This window comes from Convolutriloba macropyga, chromosome 1 (assembly GCF_964194025.1).
Source record: "Convolutriloba macropyga chromosome 1, txConMacr16.3, whole genome shotgun sequence".
NCBI lineage: Eukaryota > Metazoa > Xenacoelomorpha > Acoela > Convolutidae > Convolutriloba > Convolutriloba macropyga.
Window position 1 is genome coordinate 41,093,539 of NC_134468.1, and position 19,553 is coordinate 41,113,091.

At 34.4% G+C, this 19,553-nt stretch overlaps 1 protein-coding gene across 1 annotated transcript in view; it reads right to left on the reverse strand.

Annotated features, from left to right (window-relative positions):
* Nucleotides 1–19,553, reverse strand: part of LOC142339076 (uncharacterized) — a 44,547-nt gene that overhangs the window by 17,818 nt on the left and 7,176 nt on the right. Inside the window, exons 5-11 of the mRNA XM_075388761.1 lie at nucleotides 14,839–15,082; nucleotides 12,207–12,407; nucleotides 11,875–11,995; nucleotides 1,379–1,597; nucleotides 862–944; nucleotides 739–788; nucleotides 98–627 (exon numbers count right to left, since the gene is read on the reverse strand). Coding sequence (XP_075244876.1) covers nucleotides 98–627; nucleotides 739–788; nucleotides 862–944; nucleotides 1,379–1,597; nucleotides 11,875–11,995; nucleotides 12,207–12,407; nucleotides 14,839–15,082 — 1,448 coding nt within the window. The remainder of the gene's footprint in view (nucleotides 1–97; nucleotides 628–738; nucleotides 789–861; nucleotides 945–1,378; nucleotides 1,598–11,874; nucleotides 11,996–12,206; nucleotides 12,408–14,838; nucleotides 15,083–19,553) is intronic.

Consider the following 19,553-nt stretch of genomic DNA (forward strand, 5'->3'; position numbering starts at 1 on the left):
CATTTGGACGCAGAGACTAAGGCATGACTTACTCATAGTTTAAAAAATCAATATAATTTTGAGAAATTCTCAATACAAAAAAATAAGAAACGCCTACTTTTTGGCTAATTTGACTCTCTACTTGGTTCTGCCCGGCTGTCCTGGAGTTTTGGGTTCTAATTCGCCTCTCTTTTTCGGCAACTTCAGCTTTGATTGTTTCACAAACATCATTTTGCTCTGCAAGACGCAACTTCAGTTTCTGTTCTTTAATCTTCTTTTCGACATAATTGCCCAACTTCACACTTTCATCGCCAAGTTTTGCCAGACTTTTCAGGAAATGCTCCGATTTGCTCGAATCTTTTGCCACAAAGTGACATGTCATAGTGACAATTTCTTTAACTAACGGTTTGGTGTCTTTGCTAAAATGCCCATAGGAGCTCAGAATGGGTAAAATGACAGACACCAAAAAGCATGACCACTGATCGTCTTCTATTTTGTCCCACGGGTGAAATTTCAGATACTTCAACAAAGTTTTGGTTTCAGGTAGCAGATAATTTTCTGGTGGTGTCGCTTCATTTTTCAAAGTCTTGATAAGATGAGTGGACTGAAATTCCAGGAACAGTGTCCATATTGGGGAATAGGTATCTTCTGAAATGCACGAATTTTCATAATTAACAAATGCGAAGAAGGGGCTGAGGTCATAGTCTAAGACAAAATTTTTTCGTGCTTTGCTATTTAAAAATCCAACTATTTACTTACCAAGGCTTCGAATGAATTTGTTTTTCAAATCAGATTCACTTTGGTCTCGGCTGAAACAAAAAATGCCTCAATGAAATCAAAAACTAGACCCGAGATGTGTCGTCAAAACTCCGTTCTATTTACCTGTCTAGGATATGGTAAAATATTTTCTCGACAGTTGGTCTCAAGACTTCATCACTGCAGCTCTCACAAACACGAATCAAGTTCTGAAACAGTAAAGTGGTCATTTTGAGTATCATAAGTTGACACAACGTCCTCTAAGAACATAATTGATCAACTATTCAGATTGAGAACTGGTAAAAATTAGAGGGTTTAATTTTTGGAGAGGGAAATCTCCTTGTGCAGTTTTGAACTTCAATAAGAATTCGTGCAGCATCAAGGAACCAACAACGCACGTCTTAGAATATCCAAGCGACCCGATCTGACTACTTTCAGAAGGTGCCCTCTGAGCAGACCCTGCCAGACCAAAATGACCTCTGATCAGAAGTTCGAGCGACCCAAGATATGGTGCGATCTCTAACATCTTCAGTGCATGCGCTATTATTAAAACAGTAAGTGCTATATAACAATTATTTGTAACGGGGGCGCATAAACAAGGCTAGGGCGCAAAAAACAGTAGATCATATAGTGTGTCCATTACCATCAAGGGCTCAGCACAGAAGTTGCAAACTGAAAAGGGCAATCGTAGCGCACAGTTGACCACATGAAGAGCAACATGGTGTTCTGCCGACTGTACAGCACAAGATTGACTCCTTTGAGTATTGTGGTTACTGAATTTTCTCACAGTAGCTTGCAGGGCCAACATGACTGTCTCCGGGTCGCTAGACGACAACCCATCAACCACATCCTCCCCTAACTCCTGAAAACAAAATTATCTTGTTTTTTATTTGAAAAAAAGCTCTTATAACAATATCCGATCACTGTTTTATTCCTGGGATTAAACAAATAAATTTGAAAAAAGAAAATGAAAAGGGATTTAAAAACGGTGTTTATCACATAAGCTGTTTAGTCATTGATGTGTCCTTAAATTGCATAAAATTTTCAAAACTTATTAATGAGCAATGATATCAAAACCGGACATTTAAAGCTCTCATGAAGTTTGGTGTAAAACAATATTCTTTACTTGTACAGGTTCGTCTGCTGTATACATGATTACGTAACAGTTCTGTTTTTCTTTTTAGATATAATATCGTTTGAGGCTTTAGAAATAGAAAAAAAAACCGAAAGAAGGTCGTCCAGAAAAAAATTGTAATTAAAAGATTCTTCAATTTTTTGAACGCTTATGTAGCTTGTCATAGTTTTGCACTATAGCGGCACTGCTACAAAAAAATTACTTTACCAAAAGACGAAACTATTTCACACAAAACATTAGGCTAATCAATTCCAGTTTCTCTTTACCCCACAATTTTTTAGCCGCCTGCTAACACTATTAGTTTGTTTGCTCATATTATTTTTATCTGGATTATTTTCAACGATCAATTTAACAACATTTGAACCAATTGTTATAAAAACGGACATCACATAGTGTTAGAGCGTTGAATAAGTGATTAGTTTTTGGTTTCTAATCGTTGCTTGAAATAAAAGATAGGAACTCATCTGCGAAATTGAAATCATCTGACATCGTGATAAAGCACTATTAGAAAGTTTAAAACTTGAAATCATGACTTGAAGTAAAAAACCGAGTAAACTGAACTTCAATTTCTCCAAAAACATCACTTATTAACTGCCTGCAGTAAAGCTGAGACAAAAAGATCAAAATCAAATTTTGAAAAACGTGGAAATAAGTGTTATATCTCATACCACTTTTGTCTTATACGTCTTATGTCTTATCTTGATAAACGTGGAGATAAGTATTACACCTTGAGCTGAGACAAATAGATCAAAATTACATTTTGAAAAACGTGCAAATAAGTCTTATATCTTATTAAAAAACTTAAAAATTGTAAACTAGTATTTAAAAATAAATTTAAGCCAATTCCAGCATTTTGAGTATGAAATTAGCCCTAAGTTTATTGCCCAAAAATTTTCAGTGATTATTTGAAACCAACTTCAAAAACTTAATTTTTGTCTTTTGTCTTAAGTTTTTTGTCTTTTTGCAATTTAATCCGGTGATTAACTTCTTAACCTAGAATTAGTACAGAGACGGAAAAATTCAGGAATTATTCACCATGTGGGCCTTCTTTAATTTCGGTAATTAAAAACTGTAACCGTCGGAAAGAGTGAAGTGGAAATGAGTCACTTATAGTGTGAAAATTACTTTCTGTGACTTATGGCGTGGAAATTAGTTACGAAGTATTGTCTCAAGTATTAACACACTCCAAGTTCATGCATTACTCCAAGTTAGTTATGGGTGAATTGTGAATTATGGGTATGTATGTAATTATCTGTATATATGTATCTAATTTTGAAGCAAATTTGAACTAATTTACCCCAGCTTAATCAGTTTCGAGAGCCGCTTACAACTCTAACCTTACAACATGGGTCGTGAAATTGCGTGACAAAATTGAGTGTATATACTCAAGAAAACCGACATTGGCCAAGTTATGATGTTTTTTCTGTCCATATTAAGACATTATATGAACTTTTGTTCTCATTAATCAAGAATCTGTACAAGCTTGTATGTTTCTCTATTGACATAAACAGCGATGAAGAAAAATACAGATTTTGACATAAAGACCATATACAGCTGATAGTTAGTATTCGGAGATAATATATGGTGCTTGGTATCCATCTCAAGATCTTAATTGTTCCGACCCCACTTATGCGGGGAGGAACTTTATACTGAAATGGTTTTTTTTGTTCAGACAATTTTGGCCGAACGATATATTCATCGTAGAGAATTGTTAGTGATATCATTAAAAAGCTCGTCCAGCGTATCTCGAAATTAAAAAGATTTTTAAAAAAAATTCGGATTTTTCGAGGATTTATTGGGGTTTAAAGTTTTGTAGAACACGTGATTTTTGGCATGGCTTTGTTCACTTTTAGGGGAATTTTCGTTGAAATTAGGATTTTCTCTTTAAAAGTAATTCAAAATTACATTTCACGTCAGAAAATGAATCAATTTTGTGTTCCTAAAAGGCGAAAGAGGATAAGAAGACTAGTTCTGGTCTCAAAGGGAAGTTTGCTATCAAAAAATTCGAATTCTAATTGAGAGCTCCTTTTTTAGAAAACGTTTCATATTTTATTTTGTTTTTTATTTAAGTCACCTAAAGGCTAGTCACTTTTCAAATCGAGGAGTTACCGTTTATGAAAAACCTCAATTAAAGTAAAATGAAGACCAATGAACAAAAAATTCGTTTTAAAGGAATCGCTCATTATTCATTTTTAGACTCTGAGTTTCCGTAACGTTAAATGAAATTTTGATTTTCTTTTTTGTTGAGTTTTACAAATTTTTTGGAGTCCTATGGCACAGACTTGTAGACTAATGTGCAATATAATTCACAATGAGCATTAATTAAACCTATCTGATGCTTTAAATGGACAGCTAATGGCTCTTAAGACTTTGAAAAAAAGTTTTCGGAAATTTTTTTCAACAATAACCAATCATAAACTTAATATCGTGAACTGTAAGTCAGTCTCAGTAATTACAGGAGGCCCTTCCTTCTGCTTTTTGCAACCAAAACTATTGTGGTTAAAAGTTTTATTTTCTAATTATTGGTCACCTCATTTCAATGCCACAAGATTTAAAAAAGTTTTAAAATTTTTAAAATTTTTTGGTATTATTGGTTCCTTTTCAAATCTCATCACATTATCTTAAAACTGGTAGCCCCGATTGGCTTCCACAAAATGTTCACTTGATCATAGAGAATGTTTTCAGTGAAAAACGTATGGTTTAAAAGGCTTCGACACTTTCTTCTCGTACTTTTCTACTGAATTTTTGGATCTTGCCTATGTTTATAGTTGTTTTCATAGGCATTAGACTTATTGTGATTTTTTTGATCAAGTAGGCTTGTCAAACATAGTTGTCCTTCTAATGGGGCATAACTGAGCGTTTTCATTGCCATCCATTGAAAGCTATTGAAATAAATGGCTTTCAAGGCTTTAAAAAATATTTTTTCGAAAATTTTTTTGAATATTAAACAATTGTAAACTTATTTTCGGGAACTGTAGGTCAGTCTCAGTAATCTCAGTACCCTTGGCTTTTCTACTTCAACCAAATTTATCTATTAAGCGATTTTATCTTCTAATTATATGTTTTAAGACTTCGATGCACGAGTTTTCATAATTTTTTTTTAATTTTTGGATATTTTTTGGTTTTTCTTGAAATCTTATCACCTTATCTTAAAACTGATAGCCCCCAATTGGTTTAGAGAAGACGTTCAAAGGATAGGAGATAATGTTTTCAGATAAAATCTTTTGATTTAAAAGGCCCGGACCTTTTCTTCTCAGACTATTCTATTGAATTTTTGAATTTTGCCTGTATTTGTTGTCGTTTTCATAGTCAGTGACTTGTTGTGATGTCTTATTAAAGACTCATGAAAGAAAAACATTGTTTTTGTCCCATCGAGGCATAATTTAGCGTATTTATTGACTTCCGTTGAAATCTATTGAATTTAATGGCGTTGATGCTACGGGTTTTCTGGTTTTAATGAAAATTTCGTGGTTTTAATGTATTTGTTCTTATTTGTTGACTTATCAAAGTCATATTGATAAAAAAACCCATTGCTGCAAAAGAAGTATTTGAAAGTTGAAAAATTTTCAATGAAAATTTCATTTATTTAATGGCTTTTCGCTCGACACTTTTCTCGCTTTTTTGAATTTGCTAATATTGCCTGTTTTTTTCTTTATGTAGCAGTAAACAAAATTAACGGTCTCATAGGCTTAGAAAAAAAGCATTGAATGAATGATGCTATTTGAGGCAATCAGTTTATAGCGAATGGTCATAAAGTTTATTATAGTATATATTTTCAATCTTTTCAGTTTTTGTTGTACTTTTCGTCAACTTGTAACTTATTCTCATCATTGAGAAGTCCCATTCATTTCCTTGTACTCCAAAAAATTAGTATGTCTACTAATACTATGTCTTAACTTATGTTTTGTTTGTTGGACTTTATGCATTTTCATAAAAGTTTTGTGAGTGTTATGTTTGTTTCTTTTTCTCTTCTTTTAGCATATTCGTGTAATAAGAGATCCCAATGACTTTCAAATGTGGCCCCGAATGAACCTGTTCCTTTTTATTAAACGTAATTTTAGCTGAATTAGTATAAATAAAAACTGAAAAAAATTATATTACTTAGATAATAGCTATTGATTTTGATGGCATCAATAATTTGTGTTTTAGCAAATTGTTTGAAATTTTTGAGTTTTTCTGTATCTTTAGTCCGTTCCCATGGCTTAGTCTAACCAAAAGCAAGTGCCAGTGGTTCCATAAAGACTTTTTTCTAATTTTATCAACAACTATTTTGTAATAAGCTAATGATTTTAAGACACTTGTAATTATTTGGTTTCAAAAATTTTGATTGATTATTGAATTTCGCCTCATTATTTCTTCTCTTTGTCGACTTGTTACCTAGTCTCATTAAGGAAAATTTCCGTCTGCTGAATAATTCCGAAAAAGTGAGCTTGCGCTGTTAAGGTTTTATCTGATTGCATTTTGAAGTTGTTACTAGGTGCTTTTAAATTTAGATATTGAGTTTTTTCCTTAAAACTTTTGTTTTTGCTTATTTTGTTGTTTTTTTTTTATCTCGTTGTCTTTTTAATGGCAGATCTCGTGAGTGTTGTAGTATGGCATGACAATATGTAATTCAATTAGTAGTTAGGTTTTGTAACGATTTTTTTCAACTCAAACATCTTTTTTTTGTTATCTCTTCATTTGGTTGACAATTAAGTCAAGAATGTAGATGAGCTCGGGTCGGAATATCATGTGCTTACGCACATTAACCAGCATCCTTGTTGATTAAGTAATCATTGCTAGGTTGTTCTAAGACATTTTATGCAACTTAGATAGAACCAGTAATATGGAACCATAAACTCTCATCTCGGAGAAGTCCATCTCGTCAAATTTTGCTTCTCTTGCTTTTTGAAACATTTTGTAACTTATGGGAATTTTGTTTAGTGCTTTTTGTTGGGGGGTTTAATATATATTGAGATAATTAAAATTACTATTACCCATTGCAAATATTTTAAAAAAGATCAAATTATGCAAATTTAAAATCTGTAGAATGTATTTTTTGTGGAATCGTTTTTTTTCGAAGTCATGGGTGGAGTACAAGAAGACCAGAAAAACAATTTAATAACTGCTCTTTGTCACTAAATTTAATTTTGCAATTCAGTACCATTCCTGAACTCAGAAATTGCTAGAGCTTATTGAGTAAAGAGTTGATAAAGGCGTAGGCATTCATTTTTTAATAGAAAAACGTAATTCAGGTCTGAGCATTTTTCTGTACATTTAAGTCAGCGCCCCATATTCAAGTTGCGCAATAAACTTAAGCTAAACTAGTCATTGTTTATTTGTTAATAAATGCGTTTATACATGCATCCATCTGAACAACAAATTAATAGTATCCAGTTTGCAACATGAAAAGTGCTTTTTAAATAACAAGTATGAATGATGTCGATTGCTCTATTTTTTGTTTCCCTGCTATCACTAGGAAAAGGATACACAAGCCTCATTTATTTCATTGCCATTTTCAGCAGCAGCAGTATTGAGAGCAGAAAGCAGCACTGCATACGCACGCAACGCTCCCACTTTTAATTCCAAATTGAGGTTTAGCTCAACTGACATCAAACACTAATAGCACTGTATACCATAAACCGAAACCATATAAGGTATTTCTTTTAAAATATACCATAAATGGAATGGAGGATGTATTAGTTGAAGTACCTCACAGTCGCTAAAGGGAATTGTTGGTTTAGTAAATTTGGTACTAAGTAGGAAATTAATTTTGAACTCCCATGACTGCTAAATGAACTGCAAATGCTTTCAGCTAATCCCTCTTAACACACTACGCCTTTGCTGTTTCCTTGTGATCGTAACATATAATTAGGTGTTAATCTGATTAAATCCTTTTCCTTTTTTCGCCAAGCACAACCGCTTAATTTGAAATGCGGAAAATGATTTTGTAGCAATTAATGGGTTATCTCCACCCCCCCCCCCCACCCACTTTACCAAAAAGAAAAGCTAATTGTGATTGCGTGTACAATGACAGGCAATAAACCGTCCGGTTAAGGAAAAATGAGTTAGACGATAAGGCGCTTCATAAAATTAGCAACACAAATAATTCTGAAACTCTGAAAATAACTTTAAGTAACTTTAAAAAAAAAAGAAACTACTCTCGTAACAAAAATCTCGATATCGTGACACAGATCAAATCGTCCTGATTTTGATTGTAATGTTAGTCAAGATAAGCTCCCCTCATCCGGGTTGAGAAAATGAAATTGTGGTGAGACGTTTTTCGACTATTTTTGACGTTTCCCCGGCTATTTTTGACGTTTTTTTTCGGCTATTTTTGACGTTTTTTTAATACTATTTTTGACGTTTTTTCGACTATTTTTGACGTTTCCCCGGCTATTTTTGACTTTTTTTCGGCTATTTTTGACGTTTTTTTATACTATTTTTGACGTTTTTTCGACTATTTTTGACGTTTCCCCGGCTATTTTAGGCGTTTTTTTTCGGCTATTTTTGACGTTTTTTCCGGCTAGCCGAGACTTGGATTAAGAATTGCCAAGTCTTAAATCAGACTTGGATTAGACTTGCCAAGTCTCAGCCCAGGCTTGGATTTAGACTGCCAAGTGTAAAAAGTGACATGATCAAAGCTCTGAATCAGTAATGAAATAAGACTTGGATTTAGACTTGCCCAGTACTGAAATTGACTTGGCGTTAGGTCCGGGACCGCAATACTTAATGATATCAGCAAAATCTATTAAAAACTGAAGCCAAGTTCAATTAAATATAATTCATCGATAATTTATGCTTACAAAATAAAGTAGCGTTGCAAGGAATCTCGACTGATTCCTATCGAAAACGCAAATGACACCAATCGTTCCGTTGTGAACCAGAAAACAGCAAAACTTTTGAGGACCGACTTAAAGTTTTTCTCAAATTTAAACGAGAAAGCTAAAAACGAAACAGAGAAGCCAAGATAAAGATAAAAATCTGACTTTTTAACAACCTTTTTAAATTGTTCTATCAGAAAGCACGGCGGATCATCTTGATCAGATTTTGGAACATAAAAATCATGTTCGAGGAGTTAACATTACGACAAATGAGGTTATTTTTTCTCAAAGGTATGCACTGCTTAACGGATGCTGTTTCGGTTGAGTATGAACTGATTCCTGCTTCAATTTTGATGTTTCATTACTTTTATTGGAAACAAAACAAAATAAATGGAAAACTTTTGATCAAGTAATAGAAATCGTATCTTGTAAAGAGTTGAAACGTCTTTACAATCAAAAAAGTAAAATCGTTATACCTTTTTTGTTAGTAAAAACGACCAATAAAGTTGTTCATTTTTAAATAAAGTTGTAAACATAACCGACTAACGTCGGGTGAATTGGGGGTGGGGTGGTCAATCTCTAAGAACCGCCCTTCGTACCATGAGCATAGGTCTCCCAAAACAGATTCTGTGGATCGCATACTTGAAGACTACTGAGCTGAAAAGCTCTAAGAGCACTTAATGCCCCCTTTGGCGCAACCTGTTTATCCCATTTTTGAGGACGAAAAGTCAAAAGCGTCAGACGAAAAATTAGTCAAGCGAAAAATGGCAAAAAATGACTGACAGGACTAATATAATTTCTACAAACTTCTTTCGAGAGCAATTAATTAATCTTAAATTCGTATTCTGTTTTCCACAAAAACTTCTTTCAAATTTCAATTTTTTTCAAATTTTACAGTTTTTTACAGTTGATCCATAACCAAGTAAAAATTCCGATTATAATCGATAGGAGGCTCTAAAAAAGGATGGAAGTGTAAACCATCCAAAAAAATTGAACGGAAAAGCGATCTGACTGCGTGGAAAGAAAGAAAAAGTAAAAATGTTGGCTTCATTCTTTACTCAATGAGACTCAAATTTTTTTAATTCTCATTTTTCAATCACCGATAAAAAATTATCTGTTGAACAATCGAAAAAATTGCTCTCGAATGACAAGCCGCTCAATTTAATTCAGAGGTTGTAGCCTAGATAAATTTTTCTTCATGGGTGCGAAAAATTCAATTAAATTTAATTCATCGATAACTTATGCTTACAAAATAAAGTAGCGTTGCAAGGAATCTCGACTGATTCCTATCGAAAACGCGAATGACACCAATCGTTCCGTTGTGAACCAGAAAACAGCAAAACTTTTGAGGACCGACTTAAAGTTTTTCTCAAATTTAAACGAGAAAGCTAAAAACGAAACAGAGAAGCCAAGATAAAGATAAAAATCTGACTTTTTAACAACCTTTTTAAATTGTTCTATCAAAAAGCACGGCGGATCATCTTGATCAGATTTTTGAACATAAAAATCATGTTCGAGGAGTTAACATTACGACAAATGAGGTTATTTTTTCTCAAAGGTATGCACTGCTTAACGGATGCTCTTTCGGTTGAGTATCAACTGATTCCTGCTTCAATTTTTATGATTCATTACTTTTATTGGAAACAAAACGGGGGGTGGGGTGGTCAATCTCTAAGAACCGCCCTTCGTACCATGAGCATAAGTCTCCAAAACAGATTCTGTGGATCGCGTACTTGACGACTACTGAGCTGAAAAGCTCTAAACCATCCAAAAAATTTGAACGAAAAAGCGATCTGACTGCGTGCAAAGAAAGAAAAAGTAAAAATGTTGGCTTCATTCTTTACTCAATGAGACTCAAATTTTTTTAATTCTCATTTTTCAATAACCGATAAAAAAATTATCTGTTGAACAATCGAAAAAATTGCTCTCGAATGACAAGCCGCGCATTTTAATTCAGAGGCTGTAGCCTAGATAAATTTTTCTTCATGGGTGCGAAAAGTTGCCGACGATAGGATTCACACCCCACCTCCAATTTCAGTCCAACTTAGTCTCCTCGACGGAGGTATTAACCAGTCGGCTATCAGGCCCTTGTCATCGAATCTCTAACAATCGGTTTTGTTTGAACAACAAACTTAATTTCGGAATGAAAGCAATTGAAATCACTCAAAAATCAAGAATAAGTGCGTGAAAAAGTCACTTGAGAAGGAAAAGATTATTCTAGAAGAATAGCGCAAAAACGGTCAAGCAAAAAATTTTTATAAAAAAGACAAACACGTTTACAATAATTGCTTCTCATTCGAGAGCAATTAAAGACTGGATGTCCTAAAGTTCCTGACTCCGAATTAATGGAACAATTATACTTTGAATAGCATCATGTTGTACAGGTTAACTTTTGAAGAAAGGGCGTTAGGTAGTTTTAAAGAAATCTCATGCATAGTGAAACTATCGACAAAAGAAACGAATAATTTTGAAATTTAAGCTCTCCATGCGATGAATTTGAACTACAGGAAAAATAAAAAATGGTTCCCACACAAAAATCATTTTAGTTTGAAGCTTTCTGTTTCTCTATGTCTGTAGAGCCGTATTCAGCATCTGTAAGCTTGGCACTTGCAGACAAGTGTTTAGTATAGCAAGATAGAAAACAAAAATTCCTTTTAGAGAGGGAGTGGCGTTCTCAAAAAGCGCGTTCAAGACTGGTGCAACTACCCCCGGAAATCCTCCTTTAAAGCCAGGACAGCTGAGATAGAGATAAATCACAAACGATGGTCAAGACAAAACTAAAGCATGATTTTTTTTTCTCGACAAGCAGCGAATTCCATTGTCGAATGATTTTATTTTATATTTACATTTCATTGTCTTTGTAGATATCGATCTATCAACTTCGTAGGTTTTTGAAAAATAAATTTAATATGTTATTTGACTCTTATCTGATAAATCTACAAACGATTACAAACAAAATTTAATTTTTTCTAGGCAAAATTTGAGATTCACAAAAATAATTATTCAAGCCTTTGAAAAAAAAATTGTTGAAACTTGAAAAGTTCTTGGGAAGCTTGACAGCACTTAGGAGCACATACGATCAAAACAATTTAGCAAAGTTTAAAATGTATGCAGTCAGTTTCTGTAGCTTAACATATCACGCAGTCAACTAAATTTCCGGACTGTTCGATAGAAAATCCAGTTATAAGAGAATCTAGTTACCTTGGAGAACTTGGAGAGGTCTTGGTGAATGGACTGTCTGATAAAATTGTCCTCATCAGGGGTTGAAATGTCGGAGAAAGAAGGCACATGGAGAGATGAATTATTGCTGCTCACTGATGCTCTAAAAAAATTTCTGCACTAAATGAGCGCTTTTGCCGAAACACAACTTTTTAATGCTTTCGACGCAAATTTATTTCAGCACTAAATTATCCCCGAAATTTACTTCTTTCAGCACAAATTTATCTCTACAAATTGCTCATTTTTGTGCTATTTTTTTTTAACTATCAACGCTAAATCAGAGCTTCTCCCCATCTTTGTGACTCAATTAGTACCCATTAGTGAAGCTGCATCTGCAGAGTGGGCAAGTGAAGTCCTCCTCCCTGTCATGACATGCCCTCTCCCACACTTGAAGACACAGGGAGTGTATCTTGTTCCTACAGCTGTTCTGGCACTCTGCCACCTGGTCCCCCTCCCCCATCGCCAACAGACAGATCGGACAGCAACCCAAGTCGTCACCGTCTGTGTCCAGGGATCTACACAGAAAAGTAATATTTCTTTTTTCCAAGTTAATAATTTACATTTGTTCTGTGGAAACATGTAAATTAATTGTATATCCGAGAAGTTTAATTGTATTGAAATAATCTGAATTATACGTAAATCTTTTAAAAATCTGGTTGTTGAATGATACTACCCACTTAGCTGTTGGTTCCTATATATAGAAATAACTGCAATATGATAATAAATCGACCCGAGATTTCGTTTTAACATCGTTTGGAATGTCTGGAGGGCCTTTCCAGGTGGCTAAAACACAGTCTGCTAGCAAACTTTCAGGCAAAAAAACAATGATTAACGAAAATGATAGAAACTTGAAGACGATAAACAAGTTGGCGTTTTTTACATAGAAATACTAGTGAACTGAAGTTTATTCATAGCCTGGGTCGAGATCTCAGACATACTTCGGACAATTGGTTGGCTGGGGTGGAGATAAATCCGGGCCTACTTTTCTTATAAATGGTTTGGAGAGAAATGATATAAGGCCTGAATGATTGCCGGGTTGTCTGACCACAAGTCAGCGATCTCGACCCCGGAGGCGCCATTTTCAGGCAGCCTAAAATTAGCAATTGTAAAATCATAACCGGCAGATTGCCGGAAAATAGCCGCCATTGAAGCGCTTAATGAACATCGGGATTGAAACAGAAAAAGAAAAAAAGAAGAAATAAATTGACCGAATTTTTTTTTTCAGTGTCAAAAAGTGTTCTAATTCGGCGTGCAATTCCAGTTGGATTCTAAAATTATACTTATTTCAGCTTCCAAACTGAAAGCTAATAAGCTTAATACCAATGTCAGCTAGCAAACACTCTAATGAGCTTTGATAACTTAATTCTCAATGACTTAATGACCGGGCTTCATCGGTTTATCCCTTCTCTTTTGATTTTGCTCTTTTGACCTTGACTGTATTCACTATCTTGCGTAATTCATTGAGTGAATGGATTTAAAAATCATTCAGTTGAAACAGTGAGTGAGGTAAGTCAGAAGTCAAACGTGAAAATCGTGACATGTGTGAAACGAAAAACGTGATCAAAAGGTAAAGCGAATTAAAAAACATAGCAGGACAATTCCTGACGTACAATTCAAAGAATTTTCATTGACTAAACAGAAAAACTAGACCAAGAATGGACTATGAGTGAATATAGAAAACCATTTTAAAAGAAATCAGATAAAAAAATAAGAAAAAAAAACAGAAAATCAATGTCAAAATGCCGCATGTGAACAAAAAAAACCAATAGCGAGAAATGAAAATTCAATTCAAACAAAAAACTAGGCCTAGAACGAGCTGTTGATGGATTGGGAGAACCAAATGTAAAACGAAAAAAGAGCGTCAGACGACTAAACAAAAAAAACATAGCAGGACAAGTCCTGACGTACAATTCAAAAAATTTTCATTGACTAAACAGAAAAACTAGACCTGGAATCGACTATGAGTGAATTGAGAAAACCATTTTAGAAAAAATCAGATCAAAAAATAAGAAAAAGAGAAAATCAATGTCTAAATGCCGCATTTGAACAAAAAACCACTAGCGCCAAATGAAAATTTAATTCAAACAAAAAACTAGGCCTAGAATGAGCTGTGAATGGATTGGGAAAACCATTAAGAAAAAAATCCGATTCAAAAAATCGAAAAAACAGTAAAAATCATAGTAAAATTGCCGCATTTGAACAAAAACCACTACCGAGAAACCGAATTTTTGTTCAAACACCATTTTCTCACTCTACTTTAAAATTAGAGCGAAAAATTCACGCCGCAAAGCCACTCGCTTTTTCGCTCCGCTTCCTGTTTCGACGTGACCAAAATCACCACCCCAATTTGACTTCAAAAATCATGAAAATGTGTGAACAGATCTAAAAAAGAAGACAGCGCCCAAATACAATTCAAATTCTTTGAATTGTAAAAAACATAGCAGGACAAGTCCTAACGTACAATTCAAAGAATTGACTGAACAAAAACTAGACCTAGGACGGACAATGAGTGAATTGGGAAAACCATTTCCAAAAAAAAATCAGATCCAAAAACTTTTTAAAAAACTGAAAATCAATGTCACAATGCAGCATGTGAACAAAAACCACTAGCGGGAAAGCAAAGTTTTGTTCAAACACCATTTTCTCGTTCTACTTTAAAAGTCGAGCGAAAAAATTTCGCGCCGCAAAACCACTCGCTTTTTCGCTCCACTTCCTGTTTCGGCGTGACTAAGCCACTAATCCAATTTGACTTCAAAATTCATGAAAATGTGTGAACAGATCTTTAAAAAAAGACAGCGCCCCAATACTATTCAAATTCTTTGTATTGTAAAAAAAAGGAGAGCGCCTAAATAATAGCCGTTTGAGAGGCTGACGGTGGCTATTAATAATCTACAATTACCTTTCGTATGAAGACTATTATAATTTCACTAATGTGTTACTACTCACTGGTTACTGCTCATAGTGGACTCGCGACTGAGTGTAACAATGGGCGCTCTGAGCAGATTTGAACTCGCCCTAGAGCATCCCTCTTTAGTCTCATCATGCACTACAGCTGGTGCTCTCGAATGACCTCGCCCGATGACACTGTTTCCTTTAATTGAAGACCCCGATGCTTCTTTGGCAACCTCAGAGGATGAATCACTCACTGCTTTTGTATGAAAATGCTGATGGTGCAGTTGGTTCATTGATGCTAAAAGGGTGGTAATTTTTAGGGAGGGCTTTCAATCAGGGGAAAAGTGAATATCAAGTAACAATCTACGTGAACAGATTCTCCAAAAAACAGAATTGTTACATGCCTCTGGCTGGGACCATTGTCGCTTTTAGTAAAAGTGTCAGTGTATGATTTATTTAACCCTACAACAACGGTTAGGTGCACTAGAAGTGATAAACAACACTTAACCCAGAAATAAAGGTGTTAGGCCAAAACTGTTACACGTTTTACTATTATCTTGAGAACCGTAGATGCCACCACTTTGACAGCAAGAGGAACGCAAATATCTATCTCCCTCTATCTCACGCACTCAGACCCTTTATCATCATGAAGGGCTGCCTATAGCTCATCTGCTGATACACGAGCACAAAATGATTTCACAGCTGTTTTGAGGATAAGTTAGGATTAGAGCTATGACGTTGCAGTCATATCCCATGCAGTTATGATATGCGCTGTCCTCGGTGAGAAAAAGTTTTTTTTTGCCAAAAAGAACTCATAAATAGGTTATAGAGCTCCTTTTTATGGCAACTCCAGAAAAAATTGAAAATGTTAGGCTGAATTTAAACTGTCATGAATTTGTTGGTGCGACTTGCCCCACTGTGGTCACTACAAGCAACATAAAGCTAGATAAAATTATCAAATAATTCGTGTTTCGCTAAAATACAGTAGTTTTCCTCTTTACCAGGAGAACACCAGCCTCTCAAAATTCATCATTTTAAAAGATAAAAACGAGCAAAAGCGAGCGATCGAAAAATTAAACTCAAAATTCACGCAAACAAGCAAGCAGTCAGAAGTCTTCGAAGACATGCTTCTTCTTTCATCGAGCATATTTCCCTAATTTTGTTATCATGCAAAGCTCGCCAAATAATTTATGCGAAATTGATGTTTGATAAAATTGTGATATACTTGACAACTCAGCAACTTTGAAAGTTATGATTTCAATGTTTAATACGAGTTCATCAAAGACTAGAACGAAATAGGCACATACCTCTTAGAGTTTTCCGGGACATCGAGAACTCGCTCCTGAAAATTGATGTTAGCAAAATGCCTGGAACTGGAAAAAAACTTCTCAAATAATACAAGTTTTGGGTTTCAACCTTTGCCGAATTTTCTTTTAATAGGAGCTGAATAACTCTCCTAAAGTTAATAGAGAGCAAATTAATATAAATTCAGCCTACAAAAGCATCGTTTGCATTGGCATTGTTTGTCATGAAGCTCTCCTCGATCCAATCCGAGAGTTTAAGACGCGCTAAATATTTTTTTTTAAAAAAAATTCACAAACTTGATCATAGTTAACCATCTGTTCTGTCTATTTACAGTTCATTCTTGATTAAAAGCCTTGATTTGAATTGTAATATTCAATGCTCTCTTTAGCCCCAGCCTTGTTGCTGTTGTTTTCAATTTTCTTCTAACTTGGTATGCACTTAATTTTCATACTGAACTCCCCGCTCATTAGGTGATACAAAGATAACAGGTTGAAAGGCTGTGCCCTCGAAATGCTACTCAAGAACTGTTTATGCGGTGTCATTCTGTACTAGGTTTGCAAATAAAAAAGGCTAGTTAGATTCCACTACTGGTTCTTTTTCATGGTAGATGCGTCTGCTTAGATCCCAATAAGAATTCTATGAATGACAACATTCAAATCTTCTTAGAGAAACTGATGTCTGGAATTTCTCTCCGCAAGGAGTCGGAACCCCTGTAAATTTTATCCAAAAACTATTGAATTATAGCAAAAGATATCTTAAAATTTTTGAACATTTCCTAAGAACAACATTTCTCATTCCAATTCGGGAACTGATGCGTTTTAATAGCTTTCTTTGAACTGCTTATAGCACCAGCCACTATAACGAGAGAACATAATAGAATTTTTTCAATATAATGTGAATTTGTTTTTCACACGATTGTCTACTTTTAAGCACCTTAGAGCATTTGACACATTTTTTCTCGTCCGCGCAAATTGAGTCATTCCTATTTCTTAAAACGTTTAAAATATCAATTTTGTCTTGTACAATGAGTTTAGTTTGATAAGTCTGAAGTATTGGGGCTGCTATGTTGGTTTCAGCCGATCAAAACCAGATTACATTACTGAAAACTATTTGCGAAAACTTTTATCAATGCTTGATATTTTGTAATTCCAAATTATAAAATACCACAATCGAAATATGCTGAAAACTTCTCATAACAAATGTTATAGCAACAGTTTGGATAAAAACTAAAATAAAAAACTTTAGATCCCTTCAAGATTTGGGTCTTTCCCATTATAGTCCCCTCAGCTTAGTTGTCAGATAACCTATAGGTCCCCAATTATGGTAATTATACCATAATGGGGGCTATGATTTCACGGGGGGCTATAAGGGAAAAGAACCCAAGATTTTAACTTTTAAGCTTTTGATTGCAGTTGCAATTCATACACTGTAAGGAAAATTTACAAGCAATATATAAGACCGAAATGGTGGGGCCACAGAGTCGATGCTGGCTGAGATTGTGTAAAAACCAATGAGAATTATTTTCTTCGTTTCTCCGAGAAAAAAACTCAAATAGGATTTTGAAAAGTTTTAACAATGAAGATCAGGCGTTCCCATTTGATCGGAAATAACTTTCATCCCATTTGGGGTCGTATTTGATTGAAAAAAACCTATTCGTTAGGCTGCCGGAATATCTGCAAGTTAGAATTGCGCGCCGTAAAGTACAGGTAAAAACAGATACAGAAATGAGTCGGAAAATAGCTATTGTGGTGAACTTAAAACGTTTATTCGAAGGGGATGCATCAATGAAAATATTTTTGGGTGCAAAAGCTGTGGCTACGCAGAAGTTCAAACGCCAATCCCCGGCGTAAGAATCCGAAGCCTTAGGCTATAGGGCCCTTGTCACAATTTATCTTAAAATAAATATTGTTTTCGCAACAGGGACAATTTCTGAATGCGAGAAATTTAGTTCGTGCACAAAGCAAGATGTCAAGCTTGACAAATTCACCGCAAACGTCAAGCAAAAAATGTTCTAGAACAAATGTAAAACGAAAAATAGCCTCAGACGGCGAAAAGATAGCATGAAACGTCTTGAACTACAATCCAAAGAATTGATTGACAAATGACCCGACAATTAATATTTTAAAGCAATATCAAACTAGGGGAGTCAACAAAGCCCTTGACTTTATATGCGAAAAAGATCAAAATCTAAAAACAATTAGATAATTTCGTTTAATCAGACTTAGTGTTTTAAGAATCCCTAAAACTAATAAAATTATTGAAAACACTGACTCTACAAGTCCTTAAAATGAGTATATACAAAAACAAACTTGTGGGAATCAATAACAGACAAAGCAAAAACACCAAAATTGACCAAAATAGGCAAAAATTAGAAACTCTGAAATAAAGTGGCACCGAAATAAGACAGCCTCATAAATACAGGTAAGAAACTTTAAATCCAACAGAGAATAAAACTTTAAAAGCCAAAAACATTTTAGCAGGTCTAGTGACAGAATCATAAATTCACATAAACCTACAAATAAAGATTAATAAACACTTTCAAACCTTACAAAAACAAATGGTATCTAGGTGAATGAAAACGTTAGCTAAAAGTACGAGCCAAAAAATTGACTAGAAATAAACCGCACAACACTAAATGATAAGACCACAAGGTTAACAAAAACACCTCAGACAAAAAAATCTACTTCTAATTTTCGAAAAGCAGGTATCAAAAGCGGAAAAAAATTGTTTTGAACTCAAGTGATTCTTTAGACTCTCCTATTAGTCATAAGCAACCGATGAATCTGCCATTTTTGACATTAATTGATAAAAAAAGCAATGAGTACAACAATAACTAACAAATCTAAACAAAAGTAGTAAATTTGGAAAGAAAGCCTTTAAGTCGAAGCAAAAACAGCTAAAAATTGAAACGGTTAATTCGATTTTTAGCATAGAGGAGATTTGTCACTAAGAAGAATAAGAGATAGGCGGACAAACTGATTTCAAAAAGATAGGCGGAAACCTCAAATTTCAAAAATATTTCTTGAGAAGAATGACAGTCAAAGTCAGAGAGAGTCAGCTTCGAACTGAAACAATTGAATCGATTGAATTAGTTATTGTCAGTGAACTATGATACCTGTCACTAATGTGATTATTTGATAAGACAAATAGTACAACAGATACAAAATTCCAAAATTCATTAAAACATTTTGAGAACAAATATTGTCAAGAAAACCACTGACCATAACTCAAACGTTTAACTAGATTCATTTATCCCTCATTAGCGACCAAAGATACTGTCAAAAAAGATACTAGGTGAAGAGGCAACAGAAAGTATAATAAAAAAGTTGCAAAAATCAAATTTTCAATAATATAAATAACAAATAGTGTCACTGAACAAAAGCAATAGCAGCCCGTGGATGAGTACAATCAATTGCAAATAAGCACAATTAGAACAAATATGTCCCATATTAAAAGCACTCAAG